At 46.2% G+C, this 14,044-nt stretch overlaps 1 protein-coding gene across 4 annotated transcripts in view; it reads right to left on the bottom strand.

Annotated features, from left to right (window-relative positions):
- Window positions 1-5,554: 5,554 nt before the first annotated feature.
- The window catches only part of LOC144155503 (uncharacterized), a 33,628-nt gene continuing 25,138 nt past the window's right edge, over window positions 5,555-14,044 (bottom strand). Inside the window, exon 8 of one of the 4 annotated variants that reach the window (XM_077686993.1) lies at window positions 5,555-5,652. In XM_077686993.1, coding sequence (XP_077543119.1) covers window positions 5,605-5,652 — 48 coding nt within the window. In that variant the 3' untranslated portion in view covers window positions 5,555-5,604. Of the gene's footprint in view, window positions 5,653-7,125; window positions 7,305-14,044 lie in introns of those variants that run through there. The other 3 variants (XM_077686992.1, XM_077686994.1, XM_077686995.1) reach the window with 3 other exon arrangements.

Below are 14,044 nucleotides of genomic sequence, written 5' to 3'. Positions count from 1 at the left end.
CCCTCTGCCTCCTCGGTGCTTTTCATCAGCATTAGTGCTGCTGACGGTGCCCGCGTCCGAGGGGCTTACAGTGACGGCAACGTCGTCGTCGACACTCAGGAAATCTTCGAAGGACACTCCGTTCGGCACAGCATAGGAAAAGTTGGCGCACTGCCGTCTTGGTCCGGACTCACTGACTGGGCGGGTTACGTTGTGAGTCCCGCGTGTCAGAAACAGTTACAGAAAGTGTCGGGCGTCATGTCGCTCCATACGAGGCGCAATGTCTCAGTCGCGGCCTTTGGTGAGTGGTCGCGGCCAATCAACATCTCAATCGCCGCTCCGAGACCATGCATTTTGGCGGCCATTCTGGGCACGCCGAGTTCGATATATCAGATGCGAACTTCGTTATAAGGAATATGTTTCGCGTGTTTTTGCGTAGCTGATTTATTTTTGTTCGATATATAGCATAATTCGTTCTATCCCGGTCCGTTGTAGTCGGGTTTGACTGTAGCACACTCTGTTTGCCTGGATAAACCGTGAGGTATACACGAAACGTACAATGCGGGTTGACAGTGTAAAGAGGGGCGTACTGCAGGTCCGGCGTGCGCCAGTGCTGCAATTGCATGCCCCATCCGAGAGTTGTGACTATTCCGTTGATGTCCTCCTTGGATAAAGGGAGTTGTGCTGCTGAGCTTGTGAGTCAACAACAGGGTGTGCTGGGTCAGTAGAGCAGAAAGAAGAGTTGGTGTATCGTGTGTTTGGTCGAATGTCGTATGTGGAGTGCCACAACGAGGAAAAATGTGCAAGAAAACAGGTATGATGAGACGCTAGCGCTCCACATGGGGTGGAGGAGCAGGGAGGGTTTTCATTTTTTTATATTTTGAGTTCACATCAATTTTTGCAAACTAAACTGCGTCTTTCTAGTTGTTAGTCGGTGTGCTTGTCTTTTTCTGTCTCTGCATCTGGATAACTTCCTCGTACAGCTAAACCGCGATGTAATGAACTGCGAAAATTCGAAATTTACTTCGTTCGCGTTTTATTGAGACCCCGTTTCGGCACTTGCGTCTCCTAAAATCTATTTCTACAACTAAAATTTCGTGCCTGAATCTCCATGAAACTTCGTTACATTGAAATTTGGATAAACGGGACTTCGTTACACAGAGGGTGAAAATACATGGTGTGCATACACTTGACGTTACAAAAAAAATCCGTGGTTCGTTACATCAAGGGTTTCGTTACATTGAAGTTCGTTACATCGAGGTTTAAATGTATTTCTTTCGTTCCACCTTTTAGTCGTTTCCGACTAAAGCGATATCGCGGGTTTTTCCTCTAATGTTTCGGGACTCTGTACACGCTCTGTACGTTTCTGAGCTTCGTGCAAGAAACCAAAACTTTTCAAGCTATGAAAACAAAATCTAGTGACACTTCCTGTAATAAAATCACATCTTAATACACAAGCGTCAAATATGACGACACAACGACAGGGTGGCACGTCTGGGAGAAGTGATAACCTTCATGTAGGTAAAAAGAGTGGTTTCGCTGCAAGAACTGTCTGCAGATTCTGTTTTCACACTTGAAAATATCCTCACAATAGGGAGGCAACGCTAAAGTTTGCCGGGTGAGGGCAGCGCTGATTCTATCATGAAGCAGCAGCTTTGTCCTTTCCTGGGAGTCGGAGGGGTTCCCGCCGCGCTTTCTACGTGCTGGGTTGAGTGGCTCGTGCAGCCGGTGGCCTCTTTGTTCACATTCGTGAGCAGGGGGCAGGGGTGCCTCGGGTGGTGCGGGAAGACAGAAATGAATTGGGGAGTGCAGCAGTGTGCACATGCGGTTGTCAGACGCGGCCGGGCGGGTCGGCGGGCATCTCCCTCGGTTCGCAAGTGCAGATAGTGCAGCTCCCGCAGTAATTTCGCGATGTCTTTGGTGGTAAAACTGAAAGCCAAGGCAAACCCCCAATATTGGTGCGAGGTCGGCTGCCACAATAGTAACAAGAATGCGAGAGAGAAGAATTCATCCATGAAATTCCACAGACTCCCTGGAGCAAAAGCGCACCAAAAGGAAAGACGGCAAGCATGCATCACTCCGGCTCAAAAGGTAAAATAGGCTGGACATTTCCCATCTTTCAAAATGCGAACTAGTGTTCTAAAATTATTCCGAGTCCTCCCTCCATTTTCTTAAAACATGCATGCTGCCGATGATTGTTTCTCTCTATAATAAATGAACTTGAGAGTTGTTTAACTGGTGCCGCTCGATAACGTCCGTATATGGCACAATAGGTTCACACTTTGCATGGATGAAAGAAGATAGTTTCTACCAATCTGCCTTGCTGTATTAGCTGCATTCATTCTTAATATTGTAACGTGTTCTGGCGGGGATTAAAACGAGTTGACAGCTGTTTGTTTGTTTTCCCTCCATTTAATAATACTAGCACACAAAAAAGTTATTCACCACATTCTGCGTATTAATAGTAATTAAAAGTCATGCACCCCAAGCTGTTCTGTCGTTTCTGCGAACTGCGACTCTAACCCATAGTTGTACTTCAGATGCTCAAACTCTGTGACGAACGTTGCGAACAAAAATTTCTTCAAAGACAAGCAAAACGGAAATCCGGCTTTGTAAGTGCACCCCTTTAGTAGCGTGTGCCTTTTTAATGCGTCTTTTATATGAGACAGCTAATTATTTTAAGGGTCAGAAATAATACATTCACCAGAATCGGTCATGTTTTAGTCACACTTGTTACAAGCCTCAATGTTTCTTCAGTCCATAAAATCTGGACGTTCGAAGCGCGAACACGTGAAGAAATTAGCAAACAAGAGAAAAATGCGCTGTGACAAAGTGAACAGCTGTCACCCGGCTGACGGGAAGAACGCAGCCGACGACCACCCAAGAGCACGTTTCATCCTGTGAAACTGCCGGGCACTCGGCCTGTCAAGCGGCGTGTAGCAGACGACGCGTCTAGACGACAATACAAGTGCCGGCAAAAATGAACTCAGTAGCTACTCAACGTGCAAATTGAACTTGCTGGGCACGTGCTAACGCATATGCTTTCATAATCCGAAAGAAAATTTTACCAGGATCTCACTTTAGCACGAGAAATGCAGCACGCGCGCAGCATAAAAAGCACGTGCCAAAGCGGCGGCGGGAGGAGACTGCTGCGAACTCCGGTGATCGTTCGGTAGCCTGTATCCTATTATATCCTAGGGTATAATAACAGAGCGTTCGCCCATTTTTATTTAAGCCAGTCTCGCAAAAAAAACGGTGGGTTCTAAGGACATTATGTAGTGGGGCTCTTCGATTTACAGTCTTGGACTGCAAACCCAAGAAGCAGTCAGGCATTAGTTTCTCACATATATCCCTATGGTGTGGAGAATCCTTGAACTACCTACTGCCTATCAGAATTGAGTTTTAGACGGTAAATCAAAAAGCCCCAGTGTTTTTTTTGGAGCCCATAGCACACAAGGTGCAACTATTTTTCAATAAAATTAGCTGGAAACATAGGTACGCACATAATCTGAAACTTTTAATGGTAGGTTGTGAGAAAAGCATTTCACTTCAAATTATGCAAAATGGTGTGCGCAGGGTAAGCTTATGAGGTGAAGATTTGCCTGAAGCCTGGCAAAAGTTGACACCATCCTGTTCTCGCATGAAAAATAGAAACCTTTATGTCGGCTATAGGTTGTATGCAGTGGCGTGGCACACATGCGGGCAACCATGCGCGTGCGCCGCCATGCTGTTGCCCAAGTGTCTGTGTTGCCAAAGCAACGCCACAGTGGTTATGTCAGGCTCCACAAGATGGCAGTACTTGTCCATGCTTGCGCCCAATAAAGCACAGCAAGACATCAGCGGGCTGTTTGAGGTTCCAAATTGGGCCCTAGCAAACACGAAGTAATACCTCGACGCCAAATACTGTTACGTGCAGCACCCTACAATCTGCCTTGATTGATTGTAGGGTTTAATGCGCCAACGAAACGCAGGTGACGAGGCGTGGCGTAGTGAAGGGCTCCGGATTAATTTTGACCACCTGGGGATCTTTAACGTGTGCCGAACTCTCGTACACACGGGCGTTTTTGCTTTTCGCCTCTATCAGAGCACCCTACAATCTACTTGTGAGACAAGGTTGAAATCGTCGCACGACTAGGTAGAGTGGTAAACACTTCGGAGCTTATGTACGCGTGCAACTACATCGTGATAGACCAAGTCTCGCATTTGCTATTATAGTAAAAGCCAATCACCCCTTCAAGGTCTGTCACCTGTTCAAGGACAACAATAGAAATATTGTTGCCGAAAATTTTGCCACGTGGAAGCCGAATTTAAGCGATTTGTTCAAAGGCTGCATGCGATCCGCCAGCGCTTGCGCTGGCTGGGCAGTGCGTGCACGGCACAGCCCGGGAGACGGCCTTACATGCACTAGCTGCTACGCTACCATCGTATCTAAATCAGCGTACGCGTGAAACATTTCTTCAAAACCGTTATTTGGTCTTTGTACTCAACCCCGCATTAGAGGGCACTCGTGGTGACATTCGTGGCCGCAGGCAACTGCAGCATCGGCCTCTTGCGCGCTGTGTCGCTTTTGTTCGCAGCTGCAGCTTCATTCTCAGGGGATGTGAAGTGCTCGAGGGCAAGTAGAGCGCCACCACATAATCTGAGTGTGATTAATAATGTATCTGTTGAAACCACCGTCGAGAATCATGGTGAAACGCGGCAGATGATGCCTGCTAGCGTTTTTTTTTTCTGCGAGATACGGGCGAAAAGCGCATGCGCAGGCACAGTGGGCACTGTCATGGCGGTTTTCAGTGGTGTCAAGGAAAAAAATCCCCCGCTAAACTTTTCAGTGCATACCATCTATACTGCGATGGGGAGAGATCACCAACAGACTGCAGCAACATGGCGATGCAGTGCGTGAGAGGTCTCACGCAATGGGCACCTCACACAGTCACTGAACATGCCTATGTAGACACGGCTTCATCAATGAGCACTTGTATGTATGTAATGTGAGAAAGTTTATTTTGTGTATCTTACAAATAAACAACATTCGTTGCTTGCAGTTGGTTTTCATTGTAAAAAATTGAACAAAGTGTATGTTCCCCATTACTTTGAAGGATCACTTGACTTTTAAATGCCGTATTTTGGCAGGTTTTACATCCACCATTGATGCTTGTAAAAGTAGAAAATCCTTTGTCAATGTTCATTGCAAAGGTGAGGTGCCTATGCAGCGAGTATCACACAGTATGCTGAACCCAACACCAAGACACCATTAACTCGGCCCCCTTTTAGTGTTTCTCGGCATTTCATTGCTGCATTGTTAAGGATTATGCTTAAACCATGCCAATTTGATGTTCTGCTGTTAGTAACTTATTTCTGTTCTGAGCTTTCTTTGGCTCACACACAGCATATGTATCATGCACTTATGCATAATGAGCAGTTTAATTCAGTTAGACCATCGGTGTGGTGAGCACCAGAACATCAAAACTCGTTCATTCCACGTGCACACAAATGCAAGGCAGCCCTGATGGGAAAAGTGTTCATGGTGCTGATAAAAAATTTAGGCCTGCCAGTTGTTAAAAACGAAAGCAGCCAATAAACGCACAGTGAAAAATCTTTATTACAACAAAAATGACTTTGATGCACTCACAACAGCATGACTGGTTCGATGAGTTCTGTCCACAGCAGTTCAACCTGAAATGTGATAAATGTCTTTTTTATTACTTCTCTGCACACTAGTTTCAGATATTGAATATTCCACCAAGAGTAGCCACCGAGCGAATTAAAAACCCCAATAAAAAAATTGACGAGGCGTTTAAGTCTGCTAACGTGCTTTGAAGATAAAAGCATTACAGCTTCTCTGGCAATACTTATTAAAAGGGTTCAAATTTTTTCTTCAATTTCGCTTCTTTGTCATTTCGTGTAAACTTCTTCGACAGGCAGATTTCGACAGGTAAACTTCTTCGCCAGCGCAACACATACTAGGCTAACTCTTGTCTTGCTGCTGGCAACGTGCTCAAGAAGTGCGGTGGTAACACACTTGGATCCGCCTCTAGGGACCTGGGTTCAATTCCCATACAAACAGAATTTTGGCTTTTACTCTTCACGGCAGCAGCCATTTTCTGTACTGGACAACAACGACAATGACAGTTTTTCGCACAATGGGAAACTGAAGGCTTTCGCTTTCAAAAAAGGTGGTGAAAACAAGGTTACAGCAGACGCATGCTTTAACCGTTTCTTTACTGCGGGAAATTGACCGATTTTTAGGCGTCTAAGAAAACATTCTTTTGTGCTAAACACATTGGCTAGGCACACAGTGCAGCAACGTAAAATGCAGATGATTCAACACCCTTTTCAACAACACCAGTTTTTAAATTGTTTTCATAGACAATGAATGCGAAAAAAATTGCCAAAATCAAACTTCACGTCCAGTTGTCATAGAAATTGACAAAAAAGAAGCTGTGTATAACAAACCACTGATAGTACAAAAAATTTCGAACACGCATTTTGTAGGGAAACATTTCAAAAACAGGTCCTAAAAAAAACATTGACTTGCGCATAACAGTTTGTCAGATATAAAAAAAAATGTTAGCACGCACGGTGCCCGCACAATGTGGTGAAGCCCAACCTCCATTTCAAAGTGCACAATTTTGGGTGGTTCACTAGAAAGAAATTTAGCGTTTGTCATTATCAGAGGCACGAATTTGCCCCACGTGATGTTAAACCCCTCTCAAATGACTGACTTTGCATTTACGGCCAGCACAGTATTATGGACAAACACGCGATGTGGAGAAGTCATGGAGTTGAAAACAAAACTCGGCAGTTGATGCTTGTTGACGTTCAGCGTCAGTTATCTCTCAGAACATAAAATTGCGATTTATTATCATCTTCTGACTCGCTATTTTAGCCCTGCTGGCAGGCATGAGGTGCGATGCACTAGAATCGCGCCTGCAAGCTTTCACTGAGTAGCTGTTGCGCGATGAAAAGTTCAGCACTACGAGCCTCCTGGACTGCAGTGCCACCTAACATTTTCGAAAAGAAACAATAGCAAACTTGTTGAAGACTCAGTCTCAATTCTACTAACAAGCAACACCAGACCTCCGGAGATACCCTCATATGGGAAAGAAACTGACCGGTGAACGGCTGGAGGTGTGTAAGGCCTGTTTCAAGCATTCTCTTTGTTTGAACTGATATCCAATGGCAGGGTGTTATCTTTTGACTTGCATCTGAAGTTCTTATCGCAGACATTTGATTAGGGTGGGATAAAATCACAAGCAGCATGCTTTTTTCGAGGATCAGTAGCAGGCGATGAAGGCGCCATGGCAGATCGTCTTGAAGTTGGGTAACTGCGTAGTGTGTAGTAGGGCCAAATATGAATTTCATGATGCAAAAACAAAACCAAAACTGTTGTAAACTGGTTGCGAATGTTTCTGTGGTAAGTAGAACTACAACACGACCTAGAACAATGTGCAGAAAGTCAATAAAACTGCCTAAAATCATAAAATAACTGCAGACAGACACTGCTTGGTATTTTCAGCCGATTTCAATTATTATAACTGTCAGAGTGCAAACCTGACGACTGAAAATCATCGTCTCATTCACCATTTGTGCCCTGATAACAGAAATCAAACACTGATGCAGAGTAATTATGAGCGGCAGGCACGCCTTCTTCTGTGGTGGCTGTGACGTACGACAACCACGCCCCATTTACCCACTCAGGTTATGCAAACGCGTGTCAAAAATCACGCTTTTGCTGCAAGAATGAAAACAAAACTGGTTTTGAAATGGCATTTTCTGAGTGTACCCCAAATACCTCTCCTTGTTTTAGAAAGGCCTGGAACGCTATGAAAAGGGGCTCCCAAGTTATTGTTCAAACTGAACGATTTTGAATACCGTAAAAACCCGCGTATAATACGAGGTTTTTTTTCCAAATTTTACTATGTAAAATTTGTGCCTCGTATTACTGTATTTACTCGCATAATCCTCGCACTTTTTTTTCGGAAAAGTCAATGCGAAGATAGGGGTGCGAGAATTATGCGGGAAAAAAAAAATCCGGTGTACAGTGTTGCCAATTTGCCTTCTGCCAGTCCCGCTAAATGTAGCAATCGTTTTTTGTATATGTAAGCTCAGTGTTGCCAACAGCAGCTATTTCTTTTTATTTTATTATTTACAACGTAAACAGTCTCCCGTCGATCACCGATCATGAAACTGCCGCCTTTGCTTTCTGGCGCGCGCCCTATCTCGTCGTCGTCATGTGCGTGCCCTACTCCAGTAACGCAAGTTGAAGTCGGTGACGCCGAAGTGCCTGCCTGCGGCGCAGTTGCCGTGTTCGATCGCATACTCTATCGCTTTCAATTTGAAAGTGGCAGTGTAGCTGGCGTTCTTCCCCATGGCGAAGCGGCACCAAGCACAAAACAAAGAGATCAAAAAGTTCTCAAAATGGCAGCGAGCTATCTGCCACTGACGCGAAAGCGGCGAGTGACTCACTGACTGCTGCTGCTCAACGACGGGACCACGGCGGCGACACGACGACACGACAGCGGGCTGTGCGAACGCCGTCTAGTTGCGCACACGCGAAACCGGCTCAAGGACAGTGTGAGTAGCGTGTTAGGGCGCCTGTTAAGGAGTAGCCATGCAGGTTGTTAGGGGCCCATGCAGGTTGTTAGGAACGGAGAGGCGGCGGGGGAGGGCGCCCGTTGGCGAGCGCGTGCACCATGCGGGTTTCGCGAGCAGGCAACTTTCGCCGCTGCAAAGTTGGGGGTGCGAGGATTATGCGAGGAACCGAAAAATCCAAGTTTTGGGGCTCACATTAGGGGTGCGAGGATTACGCGAGTGCGAGGATTACGCGAGTAAATACGGTATATGTAGATTCCAAAGTTTTCAGCCGAAAATTTGCACTTTCGGTTTCGGTTTCAGCGGAGGGTGGGCCATCTTGCGGTGGCGTTAGCTGGCTGCTGCTTCTCTCAGCCGGCGCCATTTTGATTGTTTTGACCACGCAAAAGATCAGCACGTTCACCGCAAGTCTATCACGATGTCGGGTGCACGAAGGCAGTATTCAGCAGCAATTAAAAGAAAAGTTATTTTATGTGCCGAGACCACCAGGAATTGCGCCGCAGGACGGCAGTTCGGCGTCACCGAAGGCAGCATTCGCTGGTGGAGAAAGCAACTAGTGCTTGACTGGATAAAGTCTGTGCGGTGTCGCGGCCTGGAGCACTGTTGGGGGGTTCCCGTCAGTGCTCATGTTGGCCGCGTTTCGCTGCCACCTGGCCGATTCCGTGAAGAAGTTGTTGCGCGAACCCCGCATTGAACTCATTGTCATTCCAGCAGGAATGACATCCCAGCTGCAACCGCTAGACGTTTGCATCAACAAGCCTTTCAAAGACTGCATCAGGTCCTGCTAACAAGAGGGGATGAGGTCAGGAGACTCATAAGTGACAGCTATGGGATGGCTGACGCGGGCTTCTCCAGCGGTGCTTTGTGGGTGGATCGCGGATACGTGGGCCAGCATCCCAGAGGAGCTCGTCAGTCGCTCTTTTAAGAAATGCGGCATCTCGAACGCCCTTGATGGCACTGAGAACCACTTTCTGTGGGAAGACATTTCCAACAAGGCGACTTCAGGAAACAGCGGCAGCGAACCTGACGATGATTGAACGGACGTTGGGAAACAGTGCCAGCGAAAACTGACAATGACTGAATGGTAACTGCAGTGCAAATAAATGTTTTCTGTGCTCTTTACCTTGTATTATATGCGGATGAAAACTTTTTTTCTGATTTTGCTGTCCCCGAATTACACCTTGTATTATACGCGGGTCCGTATTATATGCGGGTTTTTACGGTAGGTGCGGTAACGAAAGAGTTAAGCTAGGGTGCCTTGATGCCAGCGCCGCCGTACAGGATGGAGACACCCTTTGAACGGCCCCGTGCCGCCACTATTGGGTCAAAGTGCTGAAATCACTGTTCTGTTCGTTTCCCACAAGACCCAACAACCAGTGGTGAGACAGCTGAATCAGATTTGGGAGCAATTTTTGGAGCAGCGAAATCTCGATTTTGGAGCAGAAGAACCTTGATTTGGAGCAGAACAACATTTATTATGTCACCTTAGGAGCCTAAAAAATCAAAATTTAGGCAACTCCGGGGAGAAAAGTGCACTTATTAATCGGTTTTGAACGTACATAACACTGAAACAGCCTCTCAATAAAGTTTTTCCACTACACTACCTTCACAAACCACTTTTAAATTTTAGGCTCATGCATAGATAGCGTGGAGTGCCCTTGCAAATATCGAATTGAAAAAACAAGCAATCGTAAGGCATTTTTGTTATCATGTGAATGCCGAAATTATCATTTTGTAATCCCAGACTCGCCTTAACACAAGTGCAGAGTCACGGCAAAGGTTGTGCAAAGCGAGGTGACAGTCGTCCCATCCCGCCAGCCCTCCCATTTCTATCCTCAAGGTGCACATTCACTACGATCGTAATTTGAGTAATGTTAGTATGTTTAGCCACTCCCTTTTGGCATTAAATTTCACTCCAGATAGATGAACCATTATTACTAGCATGCAATTATAGCCTGTCCCACTATCATACACTGCTTGAACATTTTAAGAAAGAAGAAAACGTGGTGCAAACTAGACGTGGACTTCGTCCACGTCTAGTTTGCGCTACGTTTTTTTCTCTCTTAAAGTATGTACCAACCAGCTCCGCAACAAGTTTTGTTTGCTTGAACATTTTCGGCGATGTAGCCATGCGCCGCCACTTCTGCAGTGTCGATGACCCATTCCCGCCGTTCATAAGGTCGCTGTCAAAGGCAGCAATAAGTCAGCATTTTATAACACTGCCATGAGTCCGAAATTTCACTTCAAGCACGCACCGCGCCTCACACTCAAGGCCGAAACATAGTGAATTCGCGGACATCACGTTGTTTTTGATGAACTCCCGTCTTTCCAGTCGCGCAACTTCCCGCAGCAGATCAAAAGACTAAATGTAAACCCAGCCACCCTCATAATCCAAACCACGGTAGAAATCGGCGAAGAGCGCTCTGCCTGAACCAGGAGGAACTGCTTCGCCCGGCGGCCATGTTTCCGAGTATTTACCACACCAAGATGGCGGCACCCAGTAATGTCCATGGAGTTAATACTACTGTAATGTCGTTCGGTAGCGTCGGAGGCGATGTCCGGAGAAACGGCGCTCGCTCCGAAAATATGTTTTTTGATCAATTTGCACAACTAAATTGTCACCTCAGTGTACATAAGTATTTTTTCTACAGGATTTTTTTGCAATGGTTTTCGATTGGAAAACTTTAAAAACTCGGAGAATATAACATGTGCAACCTACCCGACATTGCGATGTTCGAAAAAACTATCTCAGGACAATTTTATGCCGTTTTTTATTGAATTATCAATCAATTCTGTCTTTACAAGCAGCATCACCTTGGAGGTGGTCGAAAATATGCAGCCAGTAAGCATTTTTCCCCACTGAAACTGACGAGAGTGTTTAAATCCTTGGAGCAGTTTGGCGCAAGAAAACAAATTTGTATCAAAACTGCGCAATATGCGCAGCTGTCTCACCCCTGAACAACGCGAAACAGATAAGCTGATTCAAGCTTCGCCAGTAAACTGCGTTGCGGCAATGATTTTAGCGTGGTTTTGATACAATTACTTGCTTCGGCGGTGAGCGAGTGACCCAAAATGGCAGCGCCAGCGTATATGTGTCTCCGCTCTGTACGGCGGACGAGCGAATCGAGGCACCCTAAGTTAAGCTGAAAGACAGTTCCCTGTATACAGTGGTGCCACTGATGAACGGTGATTTGGAGCAATTTTTGTATCAGTAAATTATTAATTTTGGAGCAATTTGGAGCACCTAAATGTCAGTTTTGGAGCACCTTGGAGCAACTAAACATCAACTGCTAGATGTGTCCAAAGCATCTCTCAGCACTAAAAATTGACCAGTATCGTCCAGTAATTGATGTGGAGGTCGCCATTGAATGGGCTTCAAGGTGATTTTCACACATGCGATCACAAATGGACGACAAAGCTGAAGAATAATGGTCTCCTTGTCCCTACCAGGGAAAGTCTTTTTAAGAAGTCACTGAAAACGCTTCATAGTTGGCAGGCTCGAACATGCATTAAAAATAGCTTTCACAGTCAGCTCTCCCAATAGCCCAAGAATAGCCAAATAGCCAATAAAGAAAATTTCTACAACCAAAAAAAAAAGTAGCCAAATTAGGCTCTTTATAGCCCAACCTGGCATTCCTGGGGAAATGGGATTTTTTTTCCACTTATTTCGAAACAGTCGCTAGAAGTCGCCATAAGTTTGATGCAATTAAATCCCCTAAGTATCCACGCAATCGCAAAAATGCAACAAAACATAATTTGCAGGGTATTTAGTTACTTTCTGGTGTGGATAAAAGACAACCTGCAACACGATAATGAATTTGAAAGGCTTCGACAAACCTGCCTAGCAAAAAAACAACGCGCCTCTTTTCTAGTTTATTAATTGTTGAGGCAAGCCCTCGTGTTTTACTTTTTCATTTTATTAGATGCAGGCGCTTGCTATCAGTCCTCGTGCGCATTTCCACGCTAGCTGGAAATGTGCACGAGAAACGCGCATGGAGCTTTTGCATGCGATTCGTGCGCGTCGGCGTTGCGCGTGCGGTTTTTTCACGCCCGCGTCGACGATTCCACGCACGCGGCAGTTTCTGCCACGCTCAGAAAATGAGGCGCGTCGCGCGCGGCAGTGGGAGGAGCCTGGCGACTTGCCCCAATGGGGAGGCGCATGCCTCATGGCGGCGGTTTTGAAGCGCTCGAGACAGCCTGGTCACGGCCGGCTGGCTCCGTCGGCGGTTTTTAGGCTTACCACCCCGGCAGGTATTGCATGGACGCTTTCACTAGCGATGCGGATGATGTTTTAAAGTACCGATTTCGGCCACATTATAAGCTCCTTTACCACACAAGCAACTTCGTGCGTGCCTTGAGCGATGTTTTAGAGAGCGCTTACCCCACACCACTCCGTGGCCGAAGCCGCCGCCATGTTGCCGCGCCGCGCGCAGCGTATGGGTGCTTACGCGGCGCGTTTTCGCGAGCAGAAAACGCTCCATGAGGTTCATGCTTTTGATGGACTGGCCGTTCTTCACAGCCCGCTTCACTTGCGGCAGTCCCCTCCGCGAGCCCAACAAGCGAAGCGAGAGCTTGCAGCCGAGCGCGTCACGCATGCCGCGAAACGGCGCTCCCATTGGCTCCCGGAGCGGAGAGGGCCGGCAATAAACGCCACCTAAAACTACCTATTGTTTATAGCAGGAATTATTGGAAACTACAGCAAGAAGGAAAGTTTTTAACCGCGGTACGCCAGCGCTGCAATGACATGCTAGACGAAAACACTGTATCGGCGGTACAGTGACGGCGCCAACCAAACTCGCCGCGGCAAACACGATGACGGGTGCTAGGGAGTTCAAGTTATCAACCCGAATTAGTTATACATGTCTAGAGACCACTGTGAAGTAGTGCTTGTAACAGGCTGCACGCGATTTGCGCAACACAAATTTTGGCGCACTTTTGGCGCACTTGCTTGCAAAATCGTGGTTTTTGTATCAGGATGGCGCAGGATACCTCATTTGGCGCAAATTGGCGCATTTGGCGCAGGAGTGGCAGCACTGTACAGTATATGATTCTTGCACAGTAAGCCCAACGGAAAGTTTGTCTTGAGTTCAATGTTGCACATTCCTGTATGTGCCGCTACCAATGCCAGCACAACCAACATATTGACCACATCAGTAAGTACTTTAAGCTTACGTACATAACTAAACATTGCATAGTGAACACGAAGGAAGGTGCGCAATAATACGGCCCTTACAGTATCAAATACATCGCATGCAAGCATTGCATAATAGCTAGGTAATTTGTTGTTTTTACTATATTATAAGTAAATAGCTTCTTTTTGTGCCCTTAAATAGTTATGCTTGCAGAAAGTGCTAACCAGTGAATAAAAGCAGAAATTGTGTTGCTTCCATTTCTTTGAAATAGCAGGAAACGTTTGCTCAGAATAGGCATCTATGAGGAAGTGCTTTTTGAGAAGCAACCAGAAGAAAGATGA

This window comes from Haemaphysalis longicornis, unplaced genomic scaffold (genome assembly GCF_048455015.1).
Source record: "Haemaphysalis longicornis isolate Haplotype H1 unplaced genomic scaffold, Haemaphysalis longicornis Haplotype H1 scaffold_1, whole genome shotgun sequence".
Classification (NCBI taxonomy): Eukaryota; Metazoa; Arthropoda; class Arachnida; order Ixodida; family Ixodidae; genus Haemaphysalis; species Haemaphysalis longicornis.
Note: the sequence above shows the minus strand (reverse complement) of the source record. Positions and strands in the feature narration are given on the sequence as shown.